This window comes from Simochromis diagramma, unplaced genomic scaffold, assembly GCF_900408965.1.
Source record: "Simochromis diagramma unplaced genomic scaffold, fSimDia1.1 OVJJ01000596.1, whole genome shotgun sequence".
Taxonomy (NCBI): Eukaryota; Metazoa; Chordata; class Actinopteri; order Cichliformes; family Cichlidae; genus Simochromis; species Simochromis diagramma.
In genome coordinates, this window is record NW_024387245.1 from 6,121,002 (window position 1) to 6,143,928 (window position 22,927).

At 39.7% G+C, this 22,927-nt stretch overlaps 1 protein-coding gene across 5 annotated transcripts in view; it reads left to right on the plus strand.

Annotated features, from left to right (window-relative positions):
* Window positions 1-22,927, plus strand: part of kcnt1a (potassium sodium-activated channel subfamily T member 1a) — a 38,272-nt gene that overhangs the window by 12,668 nt on the left and 2,677 nt on the right. For 3 of the 5 annotated variants that reach the window (XM_040000115.1, XM_040000117.1, XM_040000118.1), the window contains 26 exons: window positions 1,334-1,381; window positions 1,668-1,716; window positions 2,377-2,436; window positions 2,730-2,804; window positions 4,485-4,568; window positions 5,273-5,367; window positions 6,545-6,725; window positions 6,803-6,967; window positions 7,094-7,230; window positions 11,738-11,801; window positions 11,926-12,034; window positions 13,273-13,381; window positions 14,434-14,583; window positions 17,279-17,508; window positions 17,589-17,805; window positions 19,143-19,248; window positions 19,390-19,562; window positions 20,666-20,737; window positions 20,843-20,977; window positions 21,099-21,210; window positions 21,301-21,402; window positions 21,685-21,768; window positions 21,862-21,990; window positions 22,217-22,511; window positions 22,588-22,650; window positions 22,733-22,817. In XM_040000115.1, the coding sequence (XP_039856049.1) occupies window positions 1,334-1,381; window positions 1,668-1,716; window positions 2,377-2,436; window positions 2,730-2,804; window positions 4,485-4,568; window positions 5,273-5,367; window positions 6,545-6,725; window positions 6,803-6,967; window positions 7,094-7,230; window positions 11,738-11,801; window positions 11,926-12,034; window positions 13,273-13,381; window positions 14,434-14,583; window positions 17,279-17,508; window positions 17,589-17,805; window positions 19,143-19,248; window positions 19,390-19,562; window positions 20,666-20,737; window positions 20,843-20,977; window positions 21,099-21,210; window positions 21,301-21,402; window positions 21,685-21,768; window positions 21,862-21,990; window positions 22,217-22,511; window positions 22,588-22,650; window positions 22,733-22,817 (3,129 nt within the window). Of the gene's footprint in view, window positions 1-1,264; window positions 2,061-2,376; window positions 2,437-2,729; window positions 2,805-4,484; window positions 4,569-5,272; window positions 5,368-6,544; window positions 6,726-6,802; window positions 6,968-7,093; window positions 7,231-11,737; window positions 11,802-11,925; window positions 12,035-13,272; window positions 13,382-14,433; window positions 14,584-17,278; window positions 17,509-17,588; window positions 17,806-19,142; window positions 19,249-19,389; window positions 19,563-20,665; window positions 20,738-20,842; window positions 20,978-21,098; window positions 21,211-21,300; window positions 21,403-21,684; window positions 21,769-21,861; window positions 21,991-22,216; window positions 22,512-22,587; window positions 22,651-22,732; window positions 22,818-22,927 lie in introns of those variants that run through there. The other 2 variants (XM_040000120.1, XM_040000119.1) reach the window with 2 other exon arrangements.

Here is a 22,927-nt window from a genome sequence, read left to right on the forward strand (position 1 = left end):
GCAATGTTATCACAACACTCTCAAAAAATGAAAAAAACTATTATAATGTTAAGATTCGTCATTCATTCATTGCAGTTGATTAATTCTTTAAAGGAAAGCAACAAAAAAGGCAAAAAGCTAAAACTAATAAGCTAAACTGCAAATAAAATGCCAAAGACTGAATATAAGGTTACTGGTTAAGGTTGCTCTGCATATTATATGTAGGAGGACTGTTCCACAGGTCGGGATCATAATATCTATTTAGAAGCCCTGGAGTCTGCATAATCACAGCAACAGCAGCCTCCTTTGGTGTCCTTTAGATGACACAGCATGCTCATGTGCGATACTATATATAGGATACTGTATCTATTGTACGCATCATAAGACCTAAATGTCACATACTATGATTTACTCATGAAAGTGGTCCCTTTCTCATTTTTTAAAAACCAAATTATTATGAATTGAATAAATATTATGTGTAAAACTGCCAATTCTAGAGCTGCTACATGCAAACGAGTGCAGACCTCCCAGTTTGCATCTGTTCATTTAGAGTCGCCTCTCAGTGACTCTAGATAACTTTAGGCCAGTCAGTGGTGATCTGTAGAGGTAATGTCTCATTCCAGTGTCTGCCCCATCAACTTTTTGCTGTGCTTTATCTACCTGCTGTTGTGACCATGGATAACTGGTAATCAGAGTTTGATTCCACAGATAGTCATCTCAGAACAAGAAGCTCCTGGGCTTGACTCCACCAGCAGTGTGGGGCCTTTCTGTGTGGATTTTGCATGTTCCCTTTGTGCTTGCGTGGTTTCTCCCAGAATTAGTTTGGCTTACTCCCACAGTCCAAACATCAGGCATTTCAGTTTAATACTAATTCCAGTGATTCTAAATTGGCTGTAGGTGTGAGTATAAAAGCGTTTTGTTATATGAGAAATATAACAAAGGGTCCACTTTGATGATATGTCTTATAAGACCAATAGATAAAGCAAAGATTTGCTTATAGGACAGAACAGGAAGCCTTTTCTCTTCTCCATACAGTTATCTATGAGGAGCTGGCCAGCTCCTTTGGGTGGTTAACTTGATTAATTGGCTTGTTGTGTGCTTTAATTTTTACACAAATCAAATGATCATTAATAAATAAATGTATGTTTCATATTTAAGTTTTTAAAATTTTTAAAAAGTGTGAAAAGATCTAGCATTTTATTTTAATTCAGTATGAAGATTTAGGAACTCATACTTTTCTTTAATAAACTGACGTGTCTGCGATCTAGTTCAGCTGCAGAAATCCTCCCATGTTCATGTTTCACTTCCTGCTATTTTGCTGCCTTCCTCCCTTACCATCATCACTACTCCACAGTGTCGACTGTCAGTGGAACGGTTCAGTGCAGGACAGAGAAATTAACTGGTAAGCAGCAAAAGGTGTGATTTCTTTCAGCTCTTTGTTTGGTCTGATACCTCATTTCTTCCATTCACCTTATTAGTTATTCTGGCAGGCCATCGGTGTTTTCATTATCGGATGTTCCCTTTTTATCAACATTTATGTAAAGAGATCCCTGCCAGCTTGGTCTTCTGTTTATCTCACGTTGTCACTGATGGTATAGACACCAATCATGTACAATTTTTCTTTGATTTGGAGGGAATTTGTTGTTAAATGTAGTACAATTGTCACTGTTGTGTGCTCTCTCTGTCAGGGAGTTGATCTTCTGGGTGGATAGGAAGCTTCCTGTCTGGGCCATTCAAGTGAGTCACAAGAGAAGAAAGAGCACATAAAGCAAAACTTTCAATGACTTTCACTGAGTTGCATAAACTTGTGTGTGTGTTTGCCGGCCTCATTGGCACAGCTGGTACAGTTTGTACCTTGTGAGTGTCTGTGTGCGTGCATGTGTGTGTCATTGTGACAAATTGTCCTGGAAACATCTTCTGTAAGTGGAACTACCACAAAGCCATTTTGAGTACTCGGGCAGGTCTTTATCTGTCTGTCTGTCTGTCTCTCTGTATATCTGTCTCTCTGTCTGTCTGTCTGTCTGTGGACAGATTTCAACAGCATAGCGTCACAACCGTGCAAGATTCAAGATACTGTACAGGTGTGTAGTTGAAAATGATGGCCGATTTTTAAAGACGGGGGTTCTCCGACCCATGTGTACTCACACGATCAGGTAACAGTGTAGCAGTGACTACATGGGTCGTGTGTCAGAACATCAACATATTGACAGGTGTTGCAACTGGCGTGATCCCATCTCTGCTTTCAATTGTGCTGTTGACCAAATATTTGACTGTCTAATGCAAACCATAAATGTCTGATCATCATGTGAAAACATGGTGAGCGTCATTCTTAGAAGATTATTTGTGACAACGCTGTTGTAAATAATTAAGTGTGTCTTATTTCCTGTTTTTGCACAGGTGATTGTGGCCATCATTAGTTTCCTGGAGACTATGTTACTAATGTATCTGAGTTACAAGGTAAGACAGAGTGTGCTAAAAAAAAAGCACTCTGGCTTCAAACATGATTAATGCATTCTGTACAATTAATCACTTACAATGTGCTAGATTGACAATCCATAAGTGGTGCAATTAGACCAAGTCATTTGTCAAGGCTACATTAAAGACAGACAGTAATTGCAGGATATGGCTGAGGTGAAGGAATAAGTGGTTTTGCAGGGTGACAGACAACAATGAATCTCTGCAGTGACTCACTGTCTTTTGTGTGCTTACAGATGAAAGTGTTAAAAGTCTGTGCCTGTTTTTACTTTTAGGGGAACATTTGGGAGCAGATATTCCAGGTGTCCTTTCTTCTAGAGATGATCAACACAGTTCCCTTCATCATTACGGTAAAAGTTTTACCATGACAACCCTGAAATGTGCCTTATTATGCAGAAGCACTCTATGAAAAATTAAGCACATCCTATGATTCAGAAGCTTGTGGAATCACTTTTAGCAGCAATAACTTTAATAGTTAGCAACCATTTTCTATATGATTATATCACTCTCTCACATTGATGTGGAGGAATTTTAGCCCACTCTCTTCTGCAACATTGCTTCAGTTCACTGAGTTTTGCAGTTTATTTATGCACAGCTCTTTTAATTCAATTCAGTTCAATTCCATATATTTATACAACGCCAAATCACACAACAGTCGCCTCAAGGCACTTTATATTGTAAGGTAGATCCTACAATAATACATACAGAGAAAAAGCCAACAATCATATGACCCCTATGAGCAAGCACTTTGGCAAAAGTGGAAAGGAAAAAACTCCCTTTTAACAGGAAGAAACCTCCGGCAGAACCAGGCTCAGGTTTTGGTTTGACTGGAACAACAGAACTCCCCATTTCTTTTATTTTTCAGCTTCTTTGTTATAGATTTGATGCTTTACTTGAGCTCATTGTCCTGTTAAACATGTGGTCTCTGGAATTATTGCTATACAGAGGAGTTTGTGGTTGATTCTAAGGCTGCAAGATTTGTTTATTTTGTTGCTGCAAAATAAACAAATCGTCACCCCTCTACTGTGACGATTTGATAGTTGGTATAAGGTGTTATGCTATGTCCACTTCTGGGAAGATTGGTAACTATCTTGAATGTTTTCCACTTTTGAAGAATCATTCTCATTGTATGAAGGATTGTATGCATTGTATAAATGATGGACGTAACACTCCCTCCCAGATTGATGAGCAGCAGCAGTTGCTTCTCAAAGATGGTTGCTGAGTTCTTTCGTCCTCTGTATTGTGTTAACGCACACTGAATGCTCTAGACCAGCAAACTGCAAAAACTTCTGCTCCTGTATTACCCTCATTAGGTGTACTCACGCATAATGATGGTCTCTTAATCAGCACCTGGGTGCTACTTAACCTCTTAGGTCCAATTGGTAGGGTGTACTCAATTTTTTACATATTCTTGTGCTTAGGTTTACTTTGCTAAATAAATAACGACATGATGTAATATGTCATGTTGTTGTTACTCCAAATGTATTTATCTGTTCTTAAGATAATGGGTTTTGTTTTTTTTATATTAAGATAGATAGAATCTAAAGAGGGTGTACTTTCTAATGGATGGCACCTTGATTTGTGGTGGCCAGATGGCCAGAAAAAAATAATCATTTCAAGCTCAGCAGAATTGTCTCTTTAAAGAAGTTTTGGCCTTGCTACTCTAAAAGATAAAACAAGTTTCATTAAGGACTAGTTTGTTTGTGCCAAACTACATCAATGTGCAGGACAAGTGTGCATCTGCCTGTCACAAGAGGGTCATGACAATTTTAAGTCTGTAAACATTCAAATCATTGCCCTTGCTGTAATTAATGCTGCATGCTTGCTTTGATTAGCTTTGATATAGCTGACTAAGACAGTGCAGAGTATTCCTCTTTAATGATTCTGGGTATAAAAACGTTACACAATAATACTTAAAAGTTTTAATTTTCACAGGTAGCACGTTTAAGCTGCAGACATATGCCCCACTGCTGTGAGATTTTTATTGTTTGGGAAAACTGTGAAATGAAGTGTTTTCTACCTCTCCTCAGATTTTCTGGCCCTCGATAAGGAACATTTTCATTCCCGTGTTTCTCAACTGCTGGTTGGCCAAATGTGCTTTGGAGAATATGATCGTAAGTCAAAGCAGTTAACTGAATTTTGTCTGTTAATGACCAGTTTTCAACAGCTTATTGATTTACTTCAGACATTTTAACTGCACTGATTTATAGAGGCCTCCGTACTCCCCGACATCCACACTGTAACAACAAAAAATCCTTCTTTGGTTCTGCTCTGTTTGTGCTGCACACAGGAGGGAGCTCATTGGGGATTATTTTCAGTGCTGTGTGCATTTTATCGTGTTGCTCTGCAGACTGCAGTGGGGAGCATACAAGAGTAGAAGCATCTGCAACCGCTAAACTAATTCACAATTAAATGGAACAGGGGTAGACGCAGTGTCACTGATTATAAGCATTTGTATCCTTGGGAAACACAGTGGTCCAGTGGTAGTACTCACTGTCACCTCACAACAGGCAGGAGCTTAGTTCAAATCCAGACTGGTCCTATTGCATGCCTTCGCTGTGTCTGCTTGGGTTTGCTCCAGGTATTCCAGCTTCCTCCCACAATCCAAAAAACATGCATGGGGTTGGATTAATTAGAGATCCTAAATTGACTCTAGATGTGACCTGTTATCTGTCTCTGTGTATTAACCCCACAACAGTGTACCCTCATCCTGTGACAGCTGTGATAGGCTTCAGCCTCCCCCTATAACTCTGAATTTGATAAGCAGAAGAAAATGAATAGGTTTTTAACTATAACTGCTGTATGTTGTTTATGGTAGAACGATGTCCATCGAGCGATCCAGAGGACCAACTCGGCCATGTTTAACCAGGTCCTCATTCTGATCTGCACCCTGCTCTGCCTCGTCTTCACTGGGTGAGCCTGCTTCTGCAGGGACTGTAAAACCATTCTGTTCAGAGTGGTGACATATTGTGCTTCTGTCTGTGTTTGCTAAAATGTGAAAGAACTGTGCAGATTTTTATTTATATTTTTAATAATTACTAAGCGATACTAAAAATGGTGATCCAGATAATTCCAAATATTATGGGAGCATAACTTTGACAGTGTTTAGTTCACTGCAGGGTAGTTAAACTCATAGATAGTACGTAAAACACAGATGTAACCATGATTATGTGAGCTGTTTATAAACTGTTGTTTTGAAGCCTGGAGCTGAGCATTTTCACCATCAGCGTCTTGGTTTTTGGAAACCAGAGGTGACAAGCAATGGTTGGCTCTGACTGAGAAATCGAGCGACTCTGTGCGCTCGTATGGTAGCGACCTGCCAATCACAAGGCAGGCGGACTCCAAAATATACCCTGCTTTATTTAACTCTGAATGGGGCCATAAAATTAAAAATATGAAAATCATTTTATACAAATGATTCAAAACTAGCAATTGAAATCATAATCATAATTATATTAATGAAGAAAACTGCAAAACAAACTAATAAAGTAAACAAATCCACTGATTTATCCATGTGTGGCTGATGCCATCACAGTGAGACAGCTGACGTCACATCTCCTGGCATCCACCGTGTTTTGGTGTTATTTCAGCTTACTGTATACTCTTGCTTTTTGTGACCTGGTAAATGTGACACCGTTGCCGCAGCCGAGTGCAAAACAAGCGTACAAGATCACATTTCAGTGATATAGCCGTACAGGAACTTAGACATTCTCAGATTATACAGTGGAGGTTGATGCAACAGCTTTAAAAGAAGAGAATTTACAGTGAAAACTTTGAAAAGCCCCCACCAGCTTTGTGCTTTGATTTCTTCTACTCTATACTACTGGTTAAAGTATAATTGTAACGGTGAAGAGTGATCCAAACCATTTTTGCTAGCTGAGAAATGCTCAGAATGAATTAAAATATCAGTTATGAAGTCAAAATGACAAACAAAAGCTTAATGTTTATTTTTTATTAATATTTAAACAAACCTTTTAGTTGTTAATACAGCATATTTATTTATCTATTCCTTGTGGCCTCTATGTCCAGGTTCATAACCAACCTACATGCTGTAGCTGTATATGCTGACTTTGTATTTGTTTGTATACAGCACGTGTGGGATTCAGCACCTGGAACGAGCAGGCAAAAACCTCTCCCTCTTCACTTCGTTCTACTTCTGCATTGTCACCTTCTCCACTGTGGGCTTTGGAGATGTGACTCCCCGCATATGGCCTTCCCAGTTACTGGTAGTCATCATGATCTGCGTGGCCCTGGTGGTGCTGCCTCTTCAGGTACAAAGATACTGAAATAATCTTTGGATCCGTTTACATTTCCTCGTGTGACCTTTGCATCACTTGCTGCTTGTCAGTTTGAAGAGCTGATCTACCTGTGGATGGAGAGACAGAAGTCTGGGGGGAATTACAGCCGCCACAGAGCACAGACAGAGAAACATGTTGTGCTGTGTGTCAGCGCACTCAAAATAGACCTGCTCATGGACTTTCTCAATGAATTCTACGCTCATCCACGACTGCAGGTAACGACCGTTACATACACGTGCTCGAGGTTTACTTACAAGTGATAATGACTGACATGGTGTGTCTCCATTTACATAGAAATTCCTCTTTTGAGATACTGATGTGGTTCTTACATAATCTTCAAGGATTACTATGTGGTGATCCTGTGCCCAACTGAAATGGACCTCCAGGTGCGAAGGGTGCTGCAGATCCCTCTGTGGTCTCAAAGAGTCATCTATCTGCAAGGGTCTGTCCTCAAAGATCAGGATCTGCTTAGAGCCAAGTAAGTTACAGTTCCTATAACTAGATTATACTTTAACTGTGACTTTTTCCAATATATAATCCTGTGAAAAAAAGAGACTCTTCACAGGACTGTTTGCAGTCCTGTTAGAAACTAATCACACCCTTCCCGCTTCCAATAAGAATTAAGAGGGTAAGTAACACTTAGCCCTGCTAATCAAATGTACTTGATTAACTGATCATCAGCAAGTTAGAACACCTCTACAAAATTTTGGCAGTTTGCTAATCTTAACACAATTAAAACAATGCAACAGCCTCAGGAGTCACACTGTGCAATTCTCAGAGAAACTGGACCCCAGAGCTACATCTCAGACTTTACAGGCTTCAGCTAGTATGTTAAATGTAAAGGTTTATGACAGTACAATAAGAAAAAGACTGAACAAGTCTGGCTTGTTTGGAAGGGAGAAAGCGACATAACAGCACAGCATAGCACAGCGGGTTTGCCAAGTTGCATCTGAACCACACGACTTCTGAAACAATGCCCTTTGCACAGATGAGACCAAATGTGAGGCCATCTGTCCAACAGCTAAAACTTGGGCTCAAACTGGGTCGTGCAACAGGACCAAGATCTCAAGACAAATCTACAATCTTGTTTATTATTTCCTTACGCCTGGTGCACTTTCTTTTGGTGTTATGGTTTCATGTCCCTCTTGTTTTCCCACACTGTTAGTTTATTGTCTCCTTAGTCCTGGTCTTTTATTTTGGGAACCTCTTGTCTCTTGTGTTTTGTATTCAATTCTGCTTCCCCTCTTTCATTATCTGTAATTAGTTTCAGCTGTTTTCCCACCTGTTGCCTGTTTCCATGTTATCCTGTGTTTGTATATAAAGCCTCAGTCTCCTTTTTGTCCTTTGTTGTATTTCTCCTAGTTCTATATTTCCCTTGAATACTAGAAGTTTTGGTTTCCTTGTTTTTGACTTGCATTATTTTGTACTTGGTGTAAGTTTAGCATTTCAGCCGCTTTTAAGTTTACCCATTGTCTTCCAAGTCCTGCATTTTGCATCCATCTTCTGCCTGCTACACAGCTGCTTCTGACACAAATGCCAACAAACATCAATGAAATGAAGGAAAATTGCAAAATTTGACGAGCTTCTGCATAACATTGATTAGGGACGTGGTAAAAGTTTGGAACACTGTCCATCATTTACTGAAATGCGCCATGTTGGTGCTCATTTTGTGGGAGACTAAAAATTACAATCATTGTGTAAACTTTACTGAGTTCGCAGAATAGTATTAAAGCACAGAATGAATATTGGGAGGGGAGAGGATGGGTGTTGAGCTGTTTAAGCCCATATTATTAGTTAATGCAGTCCTTAGAAACCCACTATAAGTGGTTAAGTGTAAGTGTAAACATAGTCATAATAAAATACTGTTTTATTGTGTTTGCTTCACTGTGTTTGGCAAGGGAGAAAACATTTTGAGAAGAGGTCAGAGTGATGTGAGAATTTTATTTCTAAATAAATTCAATTGGGCCCCAAAGTATTTGTGCTTGACTTCAAAAGAATGCTACTAGAATGAAAATGAACAAATGGAAATACAGCTTGGATCAAATGCGTAGTTAAGATGTTAAGATAAATGTCAAACTTTCCATTACAAAGAATAACATAGATATTGAAAGAGAAAGTTGAAAAATGAAATGGTTTCAAGACTGACCTTTTTTGAAATTGTCTTTTTCCCCTTTTTTCTCAGTCAAATAGCTCTGTGTGCTGTTTTTTTTTCAGTTTGTTTGTCTTTCTTGGTTTCCTGTTGATTGGTTATGTTAAAAATATAATAATGTACTGGTGTCATATTCATAAAGACAGTTTTATGGATTCCTTTTATCATCTTACATCTGCACCTCATTTGTTTCCAATTAAATCATCCACAGTGGCTCCCAAAAGTTCATATTTCACATTCTGGGAAAGGTACTGATAATTCTTGCAAACTGTCAGTAGGACTTAAAAGACTATTGTCCTACCAATCCTTAATATTACCCTGATATTCTCTTCTTCTTTTCTTAGTAAATAGGCTTGTCAGAGCTATTGTTTGGCCTCATACTCAGACAACACTGTAATTATTCATTCAAGCTATACTCATTCCTTTTGAAAGTGAACCGATAGAGGGACTGCTCTTCTGAAGAAAGGCAACATAATCTGTCTCACATTCTTCTGATACTTTGGAGTTGTGAAAGATTCATGAGGGAGACTATAGAACATTGTAACAATGATGAAAGGCATAAAAACTTGTTGTCAATCTGTATGTCAAGTCAGGTTTATTTTTGTAGCCATAATGACATCTATGACTCAGTTGAATTTTATTTATGTCGTACCTCTCATACAAGTCCAATTTGACAAATATCCAGTATGCAGAGCTGCAGCCAAGCTTAAGCGATAAATCCAGGAATTTTGTACAGCGCATTACAGTTAGTTTGCATATTTGTGGTAATCGTATACAGTCTTGATTTATGTGCGGCTGTTTGAAAAACTTCACAGGGATTCTTTCAGTGAAGTTGTGACAAAGGTGACAAAGACGAAGGTGTTCAATAGACAGAACCACACCAGGAACAGCCCAGATATAAAGTGGGAGGAATAATTATCTGGTGCTTTGCTTAATTTGTAAGTTTGCTTACCTCAAAAAAAAGGCTTTGATTTTTATGGTAGTTTCATTTGAATTTTAATAGAGAGAATATCAAACAAAATCCAGAAAACATACATTACATAGAAGTTAGAAACGGATTTGCATATGATTGAGTGAAATAAGTATTCGATCCTCAAGCAAAACATAACTTAGTACTTGGTACCCTTGTTTGCAACAGCGACAGCAAGAAGATGTTTCTTGTAGTTGCAGACAGGAGGGATTTTGTTCCGCTCCTCCTTCCAGAAACTCTCTCCTTTATGTTTGTTGGCTGCTGCTTGGCAACTCAAAGCTTCAGCTGCCTCCACAGATTTTCTATAGGATTGAAGTCTGGAGACTGGCTAGGCCACTATATGAACTTAATGTGCTTCTTCTTTAGCCACGCCTCTGTTACCTTGGCAGTATGTTTTGGGTCAAGGTCATGGAAAAACAGCCCCAAAGTATTTTTCCAACTCTGTGCTTGACTCTGAGGATGACTTTGGGTCATACTTAGTATTAATCTTTCTTCAAAGTCCGAGTTGATGCTGAAGAGCTTGATTTTGGTTTCATGTGACCACAGCGCTCTCTCTGGATCGTTTAGATGTTCACTGGCAAACTTAAGACAGGTCTGTACGTGTGCCTTCGTGGGCAGGGGGACCTTGCAGGCACTGCAAGATTTCAGTTTATCACAGCATAGTGTGTTACCAGTGGTGACTTCAGTTCAGTTCAGTTTTATTTATATAGCGCCAAATTAAACAACAGTTGCCTCAAGGTACTTTATATTATAAATTAAAGACTCCGCAATAATACCAGGAAAACAGAGAAAACCCTAACAATCATATAATCCCCTATGAGCAAGCGCTTTGCTGACAGTTGGAAGGAAAAACTCCCTTTTAACAGGAAGAAACCTCCAGCAGAACCAGGCTCTGGGAGGGGCGGGGCCATCTGCCGCGACCAGTTGGGGATGAGGGAAGGAAAACAGGTCTCCTGTTATTGTGAGGGGAGGAAGAGAAGTTATTTTATGTATATTTTTTTCCATTTCTAAATCACATCAACAGTTGTTACCTTCTCACCAACCTTGTTGTCGTCTTGTAGTCCATTCTAGCCTTGTGCAGTTCTACAGTCTTATGCTTGATCTTCTTCGGCAGCTATTTGGTTTTGCGTGGTGGTGGAGAAGTGGGAATGGATAAAACTGATTTTATAGACAGGTTGAATAGGTTCAATTATTTATTTCAGTTAAAATTATGCATATCAATCTGTAACTTTTATGTAATGTGTTTTCCTCCATTAAAAGTAAAGAACCATAAGAATTAGAGAGCAAATTCAGGGGATCCCCCACCATAGCTGCCATCTTTGAAAACATTTTATTAATAATTAATCATAATAATTAATAACTGTAAACATAAACACACCCTGGCACTTCTCAGTCCTGTGCTGACTGTACAGCTGTACCATACGGTATGTCCTAACTTTATTCAAATCAAAATTACATTGATGTAATGGATCGTGTAAATTCACTGTATACATTTGGCAGGTTTCTGACAGAGCAATTAGAAGTCGAGGACTGGGCGTGTAGAGCTTATATTCTGCATCTGGCACTGTTTCAAATCCTCCCACACTTTGTTTTGCATTCTGCACTCTCCTGGCTCTGTTAATCATATGCAAAATCAGTTCCATATTCTCAGCACCTTCAGTATACAGTATATATTATTTCAGCTTGTTTTGTCTGCCTGCAAGCGAGCAATGCTAATCTGAAAATTCAATCAAAGATTGTTGTTGTCTCGCCTCACTGTTATCATTTCAGCTTTGTCTTTTGTGGGTTGTATTTTCTCTGCCGCTGTTTTGTTTTTTTGTGTAACATGACATTTAATAATTTGTCAATTTTGTCACAATTCTGCAGAATGGATGATGCAGAGGCTTGTTTCATATTGAGCAGCCGTAACGAGGTGGATCGCATGGCTGCAGTAAGACAAAAAATAACAAATGATAAATTATGAACTGTGCTGTAATTCTGATTTATGAGTTTTCAGAAATTAATGCTGTCTGTCACAGAGACAGCTGCATAATTTTTGTTGTTTCCCCCCTCAGGACCATCAGACCATCCTGAGAGCTTGGGCAGTGAAAGACTTTGCTCCAAATTGTCCCCTATATGTCCAGATACTCAAACCTGAAAATAAGTTCCATGTTAAATTTGCAGGTGAGAGTTTCTAAATGAAATAATGAAGCAATCACGCAAATACATGTTCAATCAAGTCAGTAAGTTTTTAGACAATGACACAGTTGTTTTGTAATTTTGCCTCTGTACATCATCATGGTGGATTTAAATGTAAACAGTTAAGGTCAACTGAAGCTGAGAGTTTTTATCCGCTTTATTTGATATGGAATAATGAGGGGAGAGGCCTCACCTGACCATGAAGCTGTTTATCAGTCCAATGACCTTTGGACATCTGGCTAAATAGGAACTATATATAAAAATGGCTGTAATTCCTAAACAGCTAGTGCAACACTTTTATTAAACCCTTTTATTCACCCCTTGAATTAAAGTCTGAACTTTTAATCAAAGCTTGATTGTGTGGTTTAAAATGCACTGTGGTGGTGTGCTCAGACAAAACAACAGAAATTATTTTTTTGCCCATAAAAAAAGCAAATGGGGAATTCTTTTACAGCCCACTTCTTTCCCTTCATATACACTCATTGGTCACTTCATTTGGTATACCTGTTCAACATCTCGTTAGCACAAGCAGCTAATCAATCACATGGCAGCAACTTAGTGGATATAGGCATGTTTGGTTAAAGCGACGTGCTGAAGTTCAAAGTGAGCATCAGAATGGAGAAGAAAGCTGATTTAAGTGACTTTGAACATGACATGGTTGCCCGTGCCAGATGGGTGTTCTGAGTACTTCAGAAAAAAAGAGGTCCAACCGAGTACTAGCTAGGTGTACATAATGAAATGGCCAGTGAGTCTATTTACCAGTAGCTTTTGTTCAGTCTGTGGTAATCAGACATTTATAAACCTTCCAGTTTGTTCTTTTACACCTAACAACTGCCCATACAGTTAGCTATTTCAGGTTTAAATGTCAGGCTAAAGCCAAGAGTAGATTAGCTTAGCTCAGCATAAATGTGTAACTCCCCATAACACCAGCATGTACTGTAAAAATTAATGAGATTGTGATTTAGCAAGAATTTGGGGAGTTAAGTGTATTTGTTAACAAATACAAATCTGTAAGACAGCTCTGATTGTGCACACAAGTAAATGCACACATGACCTTGGCTAAGCCTTATCATATACTTGCCTTTGCAGTGATGATGGGGCTGATACAACTTTGTACAGTGACACATAATATAATCACCCCATTATAACATTAGTGCAAGTTGTAGAGTACTGTGAGTAGTTCTCAGCCAGCTCTGCTGATCAACTATTTTCTTCATTTTCAGATCATGTTGTTTGCGAGGAAGAGTTCAAGTACGCCATGCTGGCTCTCAACTGTGTTTGCCCTGCCACCTCCACTTTGGTCACACTCCTTGTACACACTTCCCGTGGACGGTCAGTTCTTCTACAAAACCTCCTCAGGCTGTTTGATTACTCCTTAGTGAGACTGCAAAGTTCAAATTTCTTCACATTTTCATGTCTGCTGATGCATAAATAGGGCCCATGGAGCTGCCACAGAGAGGTGAGAAAGCCAAGCCAAAGACAAAAGTCCCAGCTCATTGTGAAGCTCAGCAGGATGTAGGAGAGAGTGCACCAAAAGAGAGAACAGCCGCCACTGAGATTGATTTTTTTAGCATGTGTTTCCTTTGTAACGCCGTATGAAAAGCACTCCAGTGGAAAATGATTTTTTCACAGCATGCAAACAGATCTCGCTTAAAAGCTGATTTCAGTGCTCGAGGGAAACAGCATTAAAGAAGAATAAATAGGCTTTAGTTAGTGCTTGCTGTGTTCCTGTCAAGCCTTCAGAAAAAAAAAAGCTTTGTGTATTTTCTATTGTGAATTTTTAAAATTGCAGACATTTTCCACACAGGTGTAACAATATGTACCTGAACGTACCGTATTTCATTCTGCATGTTTCCTTCGCTTGTGTGGGCGTTTTGTGTGAAACGCTAGGTTTTAGTGACATGCAGCTCATCATGGCGCTGCAGTGGGAAATAAAAGGGGATCAGGAGTTACCAACCGTCACAAGCATGTTATTTTTCCTTTTACTCAGAAATATGAAAGTTAGAGTGAGAAATCCAATTTACATGTCTTCTTATGCAAATATTAATAACTACTAAGAAGCAAGTCTGTAAACCACCACCTTGGGGTTGTTCTGAGCATCTCTCACAGCCCATTAAACTCCATCAAAGCACTTGAACAATTACAGTAATAACCGGAAGTCATTACAAAGGGCATATTAGCACAAAACTGCCTGACTGACACAGATAAATTGAGCTGCCTGCTTTCGCCAGGAGACTTTTGAGACCCCAAGGGTCTAGAGGTAGGTGTGCAGCAAAGAAGAGTTTTTCTTTCACAACTGATGATTATCACTGATGCTGAATAGACTGAATAGGTTTACGTGTTAAATTTACCCATCCGTCTGTATTTCCTCTAAATGATTCCAGAGAAGGACAGCAATCCCCGGAGCAGTGGCAGAGGATGTATGGATGTTGCTCCGGCAACGAGGTCTACCACATCAAAGTGTGTGACAGCAAGTTCTTTGGAGAGTACAATGGCAAAAGCTTCACATATGCCTCCTTTCATGCTCACAAGAAGTGAGTAGCTTTGTAAGCAAATGCATCTCCCTCAGAGATTAAAATGTTTGCTTGTCTGTTTAGCTTAGTGTTACACAGCATTAAGTGCTTCAGCAGTGCTTTTCTGCTGAAAGTCATATTCTGTGTGCCGCAGACTACAAAAACACTGGTTTTAATTTCATGCATGTTTAGATAACACTTCTGCTCTTGTTTGAAGAAAAAGCTGTGCCAAATACTGTCTTGCCTAGAATTATAAAAGGAAGTTGATATCGTCCTTATATCCGTCCTTTGCAAATAAAGCTACTAGCATCAATCAGTTAGCTAATCATGGCTTGAAAACCGGAAATAAGTAGAAGCGTTAGCTTGTCTCTGTCCAAAGGTATCTAAATCCACCTATCAGCACCTTTAAGACCCATCAAACAACTGTTCTGCATAGGGCAGAGTTTAAAGTTTAAAAACTATTCAAGATTAAATAGTTAGAATGAATTTGAAGCTTTATCTAAATTAATTTCATTTCAAAGGTTAATGAGACCTAAAAACTTCATGTCCAGTATATTCAGTTATATCTGATGAAGGCTGCCTAAAATTATGCTGGCTTTGCACACACATAAGACTTTAGGGGCTTCTTCTTTCCGTCCAATAATTTTCCATAATTTTCAATTTAGAATTGTGTCTCATGTCTCTCTGTTACACTGTCTCTGGTGCTACACACAACCTAATTTAGCAGTGACCAAAGATACCACAGTCTGCCCTGCACCAGTTCAGCACCTGTCTGTCTAATATACAAAGTTATATATGGTCTGGCACCTCCACCAATGAGTGATCTTATTAAACAAAAGTCTAGCAGTGTTGTCGGGTCTCGACTGACTCGAGCCACTGTGAGAGGTGATTGTGAATGGGCATTTAGACGGACCACCTTTTCACAGAATGCTCTGTCGTATCAAGGAGTGAGCTTCTGGAATAGTCTTCCACTGTCAGGGAAAGTACAAGTCTTTGTATCTTTAAAAGTCACTTAAAAGGGTGGCTGAGGGACGCACAAACATGATCATGTTTAATTAATCATGCTTTATATTAGATGTGAAAAAGAGTTAGTGTATTACAAAAAGGGAAACAACTATTAATGTGATGGGTCAGTGCAATAACCCGACAGTCAGGGCATGTGTAATACTGGGGTTTGTGCAATATAATTGATGTGTTTCCGTTATTGTTCTCTGTATTGTCCTCTGTTGTCCACTCCTCTTGTCATTGTTTGTTCTAATATGATGTAATCACTGTTTAAATCCTTGTCACATGATCTGTAAATAGTGTCTTTGTATGTTTTGACTATTTTGTGTGTAACACCAACCTGGCAGAGGGTCTGCAGATGGAAATTAGCCCAAGGCTATAATCTGGCATATTTACATTTGTTAAAATGTTCATTAATATGTATTGCCCCTCTTTCTAAATAAAGTAAAATTACACTAAATTAAATTAACACAGTTCATCACTGTACACTAAACAACATCACTGAAAAACTACCCAGTCTAACCTGCTCTTACTATCTTTTTTAGTAAAATGGACCGAAACATTCAATTCGAAATTATGTGCTACTTTTAAAAAATTACTCTGCTTACGCTTGCTCCACTTACCAAGTACCACAAACACAACTTCTTATCTGAACCATGAGCGCATTGCAGGGATGAAATGAAAAAAAGGATACATGCAGGCGGGGTCATCTGTTGACTTAACTGCCTCAGTGGCATCAGTTAAAAGGAGAACCACAATGCAGCTCGTAAAAACAGATGTTGCTTGACAGTATTTTGTGCAACTACCACTCAGATGTAACAACTCGTTAACTGTAGATGCCGTTCTGGATTGTTCCAACCTCCTTCAACCCCTGGATAAGGAGCATGTGGCTGTGCCTATGGTGTTTGGACATGACATAAGAATCATACTGATGCTCCATCAAAATAGGACGTAAGAAGCTCCACTTTGGGGGTTTTCTTGTGTTCCCATGTCTTTCATGTACAGTCTAGTAGTCGCTTTGTCCTGCTGGAAGAGTCCACTGCCATCAGCGAGAGGTATTAGTGTTGTGTTCAAACTAAAATCTGCTATTCATCGGGTTCTAAGAGAGAACGGCATATCATATTAGCAATTGAACTAGCTGCAAAACAATATCAGTCAGATGATCTTTTGTGGGATTGTATCAGGTTATCAAGGAAAGCTCAGTATTTCTTAACACCTGTTTTGTATAATTTTAGCAAAGTGCTATAATGAAAATTTATTTGATATAGGAATAACAAGAACATTTAAGACAACAAGTACATTTAATATGCATGGAGGTTAATTATTAATCTTGGAGCTCTCATTAAGATGCAAATTAAAGTTTTTCTTTTTTTCATGCTGTAAAATATAATTAGCTAATAATACCTCAAACTTATACCTCTTTGATGACAACTCTGATAAGATATATCTGTTTAGATGAGAAAGAATGAGCAGAAACACCAACAAATATGCTTTAAGATTGCAAATCTTATTAAAGCTCTTAATAGCTTTTAAGCAATTAAAAGACGTACTACTGAATTTTCAGTTTTAATTTGAAGTTTCTGTGCTCATCCAATCTGAAAATCTAGTCTTTAAACTTACAAGTAGAACTGCTCTTTTTCTTTTGTCCTCAGTCTTCCATCAAGCAGGTCGTTCAGGCGCTTTAGTCTAACGGCAGGTATGTGATCCCCAGGTATGGTGTTTGTCTGATTGGTATAAAGAGGGAAGACAACAAGAGCATCCTGTTAAACCCTGGGCCACGCCACATCATGGCTTCTACAGACACATGCTACTACATTAACATCACCAAGGAGGAAAACTCAGCCTTCATCTTCAACCAGGAGGAGAAGAAGGGTGGTCCTGCTGGGGGACTCTTTGATGGGCCTTCACAGCTTCCTGTCCACAGCATCATTGCCAGCATGGGTGAGAAAGAAAACAAACTGATCACGTTCGATCAAACTTAGGACTGAGATTCATATGAACCAGAATGGATGTATTTACAGGTACGGTTGCCATGGATCTTCAGAATACAACCCCTCCTGACGCCCCAGTAGGTAAACTGGTCCCACCTACAGTAAATGGAACTGGAAGTCGTAGGCCGAGCATTGCTCCGGTTCAGGAATTAGCAGACTCTGCCTCAATCTTGCCATGTGACCTGCTAAGTGACCAATCAGAAGATGACGCGGTCTTCACAGATGAAAAAGGCCACTCATCTACAGAGTAAGGATTCTGGTTTTCTGTGCACATGTAAACACACACAGTTTAATACCACCAGTCTATTTTCTTAACTTCTGGTCCAGTTCGGGGTAGTGGGAAGACTGGAGTCTAAACCAGCTCTCATAGAGGGAAAGGCAGGTTACACCCTGCCAGACAAACATAGTTGTATTAAACATTAAGATTGTCTTAATTTGCACATGGATGTATGCCTTGTATTCAGAATGCTGGCAGGTATTAAATGTGTATTTTATGTCACCATGGCTGAAGTTCATGTTGTTCTCAGAGAGCCAGCCATTCACTCTCACATCTTTGAGAATTACCAGCTGACAGGGAGGACATAAAAAACACACACAAAAAGGTGGCAGATGGTAACTGGATTCAAAACCAGGACTCTCTTGCTGTGAAAATGCACGTTAAAGCCATTAACTGTATCTAAAAGATGGACATAGCTTCTGTGTTCATAGTGTTTATGTATCTTTTTTGAATCTACGTTGTTTTTACTGGACAGCAAGGTTCAAAATATCTGGCTTCACAATTAAAAGGTATTGAAGTCTACGAGCCCATTGCTCATTTTATTTATAACTTCAGTTAACAACTTCGTAATGATTATGGTCTTAGTCACTGCCACTGATGTTTGTTTTGTAAAATATGACACAATTTTAGATGGTAGCGACTTCCATCTATTATATACAGTCTATTCCTAAACCTATTTACAAGGAGACCGAGCAGAAACCACACCTAAAGAAACTGATTTAAAAAAAACAGCAGGGAGTATTATTAGCGAGTATGATTACTCGTTATTTATTAGGCTTAAATGTTTCTCAGATAGAACATAATTTTTTGTAATCTTGTATTTCTGCAGTCACTTTAAGTTTGCATTCTTGTTTAAGTTCACAACATGAACTTTAGCATGCTGGCATGGGTTCATGTTGTTCTTGTTCAACTTGAACAAGAACAACATGAACTTCAGCCATGGTGACATAAAATACACATTTAATATATGCCAGCATTCTGAATACCAGGCATACATCCATGTGCAAATTAAGACAAACTTAATGTTTAATACAACTATTTTCTTCACTGTTTTGTAGTATCCCGCCTATATATTATGCAAAAAAACAACAACCCTCAAACAAACAAACAATGTTTCTTACCTGTTAGATTTCTGTAGTGGCCCGTGCTAATGTGCTGTACATATAATAAAGATACTCCTTCATATTTCCTTTTTTTTCTCCAAGTAACAGAGGCCAGTTTGGGTGTTTTTATTAAAAAATAAAGGAAAGGAAAGTCCTGTATGGTTTATGAAATGTGTCGTTCATGCTTTTTTGATTTGTTGCCAGGTATGTGAAAGGTTATCCCCCTAACTCTCCGTACATTGGGAGCTCGCCCACCCTTTGCCATCTGTTGGCTGAAAAAGCCCCGTTTTGCTGCCTACGTCTGGACCAGGTGGGCAGTCGATGTTCCTTCAACTTAGTCACTCAAATTACTTACTGCCTCAATCACTCCCTCTCTCCTCTCTCTGTCCTTCACTTCATAAAAGCAATCCTGAAATACCTCCATGTTTCTGAGTTTTTTCTGTCTTTGCAGGGGTGCAGGCACAACAGCTTCGAGGATGCCAAAGCGTACGGGTTTAAAAACAAGCTCATAATCGTTTCAGCCGAAACAGCAGGGAACGGTCTCTATAACTTCATAGTGCCTCTCAGAGCCTATTACAGACCCAGGAAAGAACTCAACCCTATTGTCTTGCTGTTGGATAACCCGTGAGTTCGCCCTCGCGGCGCGCACACACGCCTGCCACACGCACACTGTCCCTTTTTTCTCCCTTCACTCCATCCTTCACCGTTTCACACCGGGAAACATTATGTATGTTAAAAGCCTGCGTCAGCCGAGCACTTAGGACACGGCTGTGGAGGCGGGACTCCATTGTCAGCCCTGATGTTAGGTTAGTGCTGTACCGCTTGCAGTGACGGTGTGTTTTGAGTGACAAAGAAAATAAAAACGCTGCTCTCTGTACCTCCAGACGGTCACCATGGTAACTTGCTTTGCCTTGAACCTGAATGATTTAGATTGCTACAAGGGGAGGAAAAGATGGAGAAAATGATTTCTTTGGAGAGCACTACGCAGGCTTTCATCCACAGCCCTGATGTGTCCCTTTCAGCCCCCACATGCCAGCTCTCAGGACTCTCATGGAAACAGACAGATAACAATAACTCTCCGTTCATGCGGCGCTCTCTCTTTCTCTCTTTCTCTCTTCCTATTGGTGTCACACGCATACAAATACAAACACCCACGCACTTACGACAGCCTTGGGTCTCTAGTCAGCAGGACTGGGCAGATGCATATGCAGTGACGTTCTGTCAGCAGCTAAATCTCTCTGAGTGGACCCATCCCTCAGCCTGAAGACACTAACAGGGAATTAAAGCTACCATTTAAGTGCTTTAAGTGCTCATTTTGCCAGCTGAGATTTGAATGATCAAATGCTCAATATTTCAAATTTGGCCCATCTCATGTTATTATAATTCACCGCTGCACATTAAACAAAATGACAAGAAATGGCATGTCTACAAGAAATACTATTCACTTTTTGTGTAGCTCTTTTTACAGTGCAGCAGTTCAACACTCTTTACATAAGACAGAAAGATAAACATCATTAGTAACACTATATTTACATAATATCAGAAGTGTGGCTACACACAGCAAAATATTTAAAAAGTACTAGAGGACGCCAACATGTTTTCAGAGAAAGGAAGCTTGGGCTACAACTTTTCTATGCTTGAATGATACACTTATCTCTTTAAAATCTGTTATATATTCATGTAATAAGGTTCATGGAAGCTAAATGCACCATATATACTTCCCTCAGGCCTGATAATCACTTCTTGGAGGCCATCTGCTGTTTCCCAATGGTCTACTACATGGCTGGATCCATAGACAAGTGAGACTGTCACATAATTTTCTGCTTTCATTTTCATTTTTGATATTTATTACATTCGCTTTTTTATATTATATTCTGCTTTTTTATTGTGTGTGTATATTTCAGTCTGGACAGCCTGCTCCAGTGCGGGATCATCTACGCCGATAACCTGGTCGTTGTGGATAAAGAGAGCACCATGAGCGCCGAGGAAGATTACATGGCCGATGCCAAAACTATTGTCAACGTGCAGACAATGTTCAGGTAAAGTGAGCATTTTTTCCAGTCGTTCATATATTATTCATGAAGCGCAGTCAGTTTGTTATGAAATGATGCCTGAGCTTCTAATTCCTCTTTTTTTTTCTATCACTTTCTCCCACTCAAGGTTGTTTCCCAGTCTCAGTATAATCACAGAGCTTACTCACCCATCCAACATGAGATTCATGCAGTTCAGAGCGAAGGACTGCTACTCATACTCTCTCTCTAAGTTGGAAAAGGTAAAAACAGCATGAGGGAGCTTACGGTTAGTTGCCCTGTAGGCCTTTACAGATGCTTTGCTTTATGTGTGTCCTGTCTCTCCCCCACAGAAGGAGCGTGACAAAGGCTCCAACTTGGCCTTCATGTTTCGCCTACCCTTCGCTGCGGGCAGAGTCTTCAGTATCAGCATGCTGGACACCCTGCTCTACCAGGTTGGTACACACTTGCAGCGAAATGCGTAGTCTGAGGTGACTCTTTTTTAACACTAGGTGAAAGAAATGAGTAATGTCTGAATGATGGCTCATAGCAGCAGAAAAACAGCATCACCTGAAGATGGTGAGCAGTGTTACCATCATAAAGCACAAGTGCCCTCTTGTGTTCAGTGACTGATTAAAAGGTTTCCCGTTTTTTTTCTATTGCATTCATAGCTGTCATGGCTATGTGTATGTGTATGTATGAAGCGATACAAGTAATTTTCTGCTATTCTTTGTTAGTCTTTTGTGAAGGACTACATGATCCTTATTGCAAGACTGCTGCTGGGGCTGGATACCACCCCAGGATCAGGATACCTGTGTGCTGTGAGTGTGACAGAAGAACAGAATTAATGAAAAGAAAGAAGCACAGTGCAGCCCATATGCCCTAATAGAATATGCTATCATGTGCTGTTCTAGATGAAAGTAAAAGAGGAGGATCTATGGATTGGCACTTATGGGAGACTGTTCCAGAAGCTCTGCTCCTCTAGTGCTGAAATTCCTATTGGGATCTATCGAACTGAGTCACACATTTTCTGTACTTCTGAGGTGAGATCTAAGCAAGATGTCAGGCTATCAATCTCCAGTCCAAGAACTTATTTATTAAATACACAAAAAACAAATGAATGTATGCAGTGATGTATTTCCATTGAGATCTCATTTTGGTGCTTGAGCAAAAACTAAAAACAGAAGAAAATGATTTACCTCAATGAATAATGGTCAGCCTCCCTTCTTTAAAGATGTGTAAATGTAACTTATTGTCTCGCCACCTTAGTCGCAGGTGTCAGTCAGCGTTGATGACTGCGAGGACACAAAGGATAAGGGGGACGAGTCTCGCAACAACGACCCATCCGATCACCCCCTGCTGAGGAAGAAGAGCATGCAGTGGGCTCGGCGTCTGAGTAAGAAAAGTGTGCGGTGGCAGGGGGCAAGCCGGGATTCGAGCAAAGAAAATGCCCAGCGCATTGCCCAGCAGCGCCTCAACCTCTACAGGCGCTCTGAGAGGGAAGAGCTGTCAGAACTGGTCCGCAACCGCATGAGGCACCTGGGCCTCCCCACATCTGGATATGGTAATGATAGACACGAGAAAACCGACAGCTCGGTACTTAATTGTTTTTAATCTAACTGCTGTTTGTGTACCTGTAGATGACCTGACAAATCTGACAGCCAGTGACGTCATGAACAGAGTTAATCTGGGTTACCTACAAGGTATTCAACTCATGATCCTGCAAATACAGTTTGATCATGGCATCGCCTTTTGTGCTTGACTGTAGGGATGTTTGTGTTTCAGATGAACAGAACGATCACCAAAATACTCTCTCCTATGTCCTTATTAACCCATCTCCTGACACTAGGCTGGAGCTCAATGATGTTGTGTAAGTTTTACTACTTTATGTTGCTGCGCTGTGTATTTCCCTTCCTCCACATCGATGTATTTCGATGTATTTACATGTCTGATGACATCAAATTATTCAACGGTGAGGGA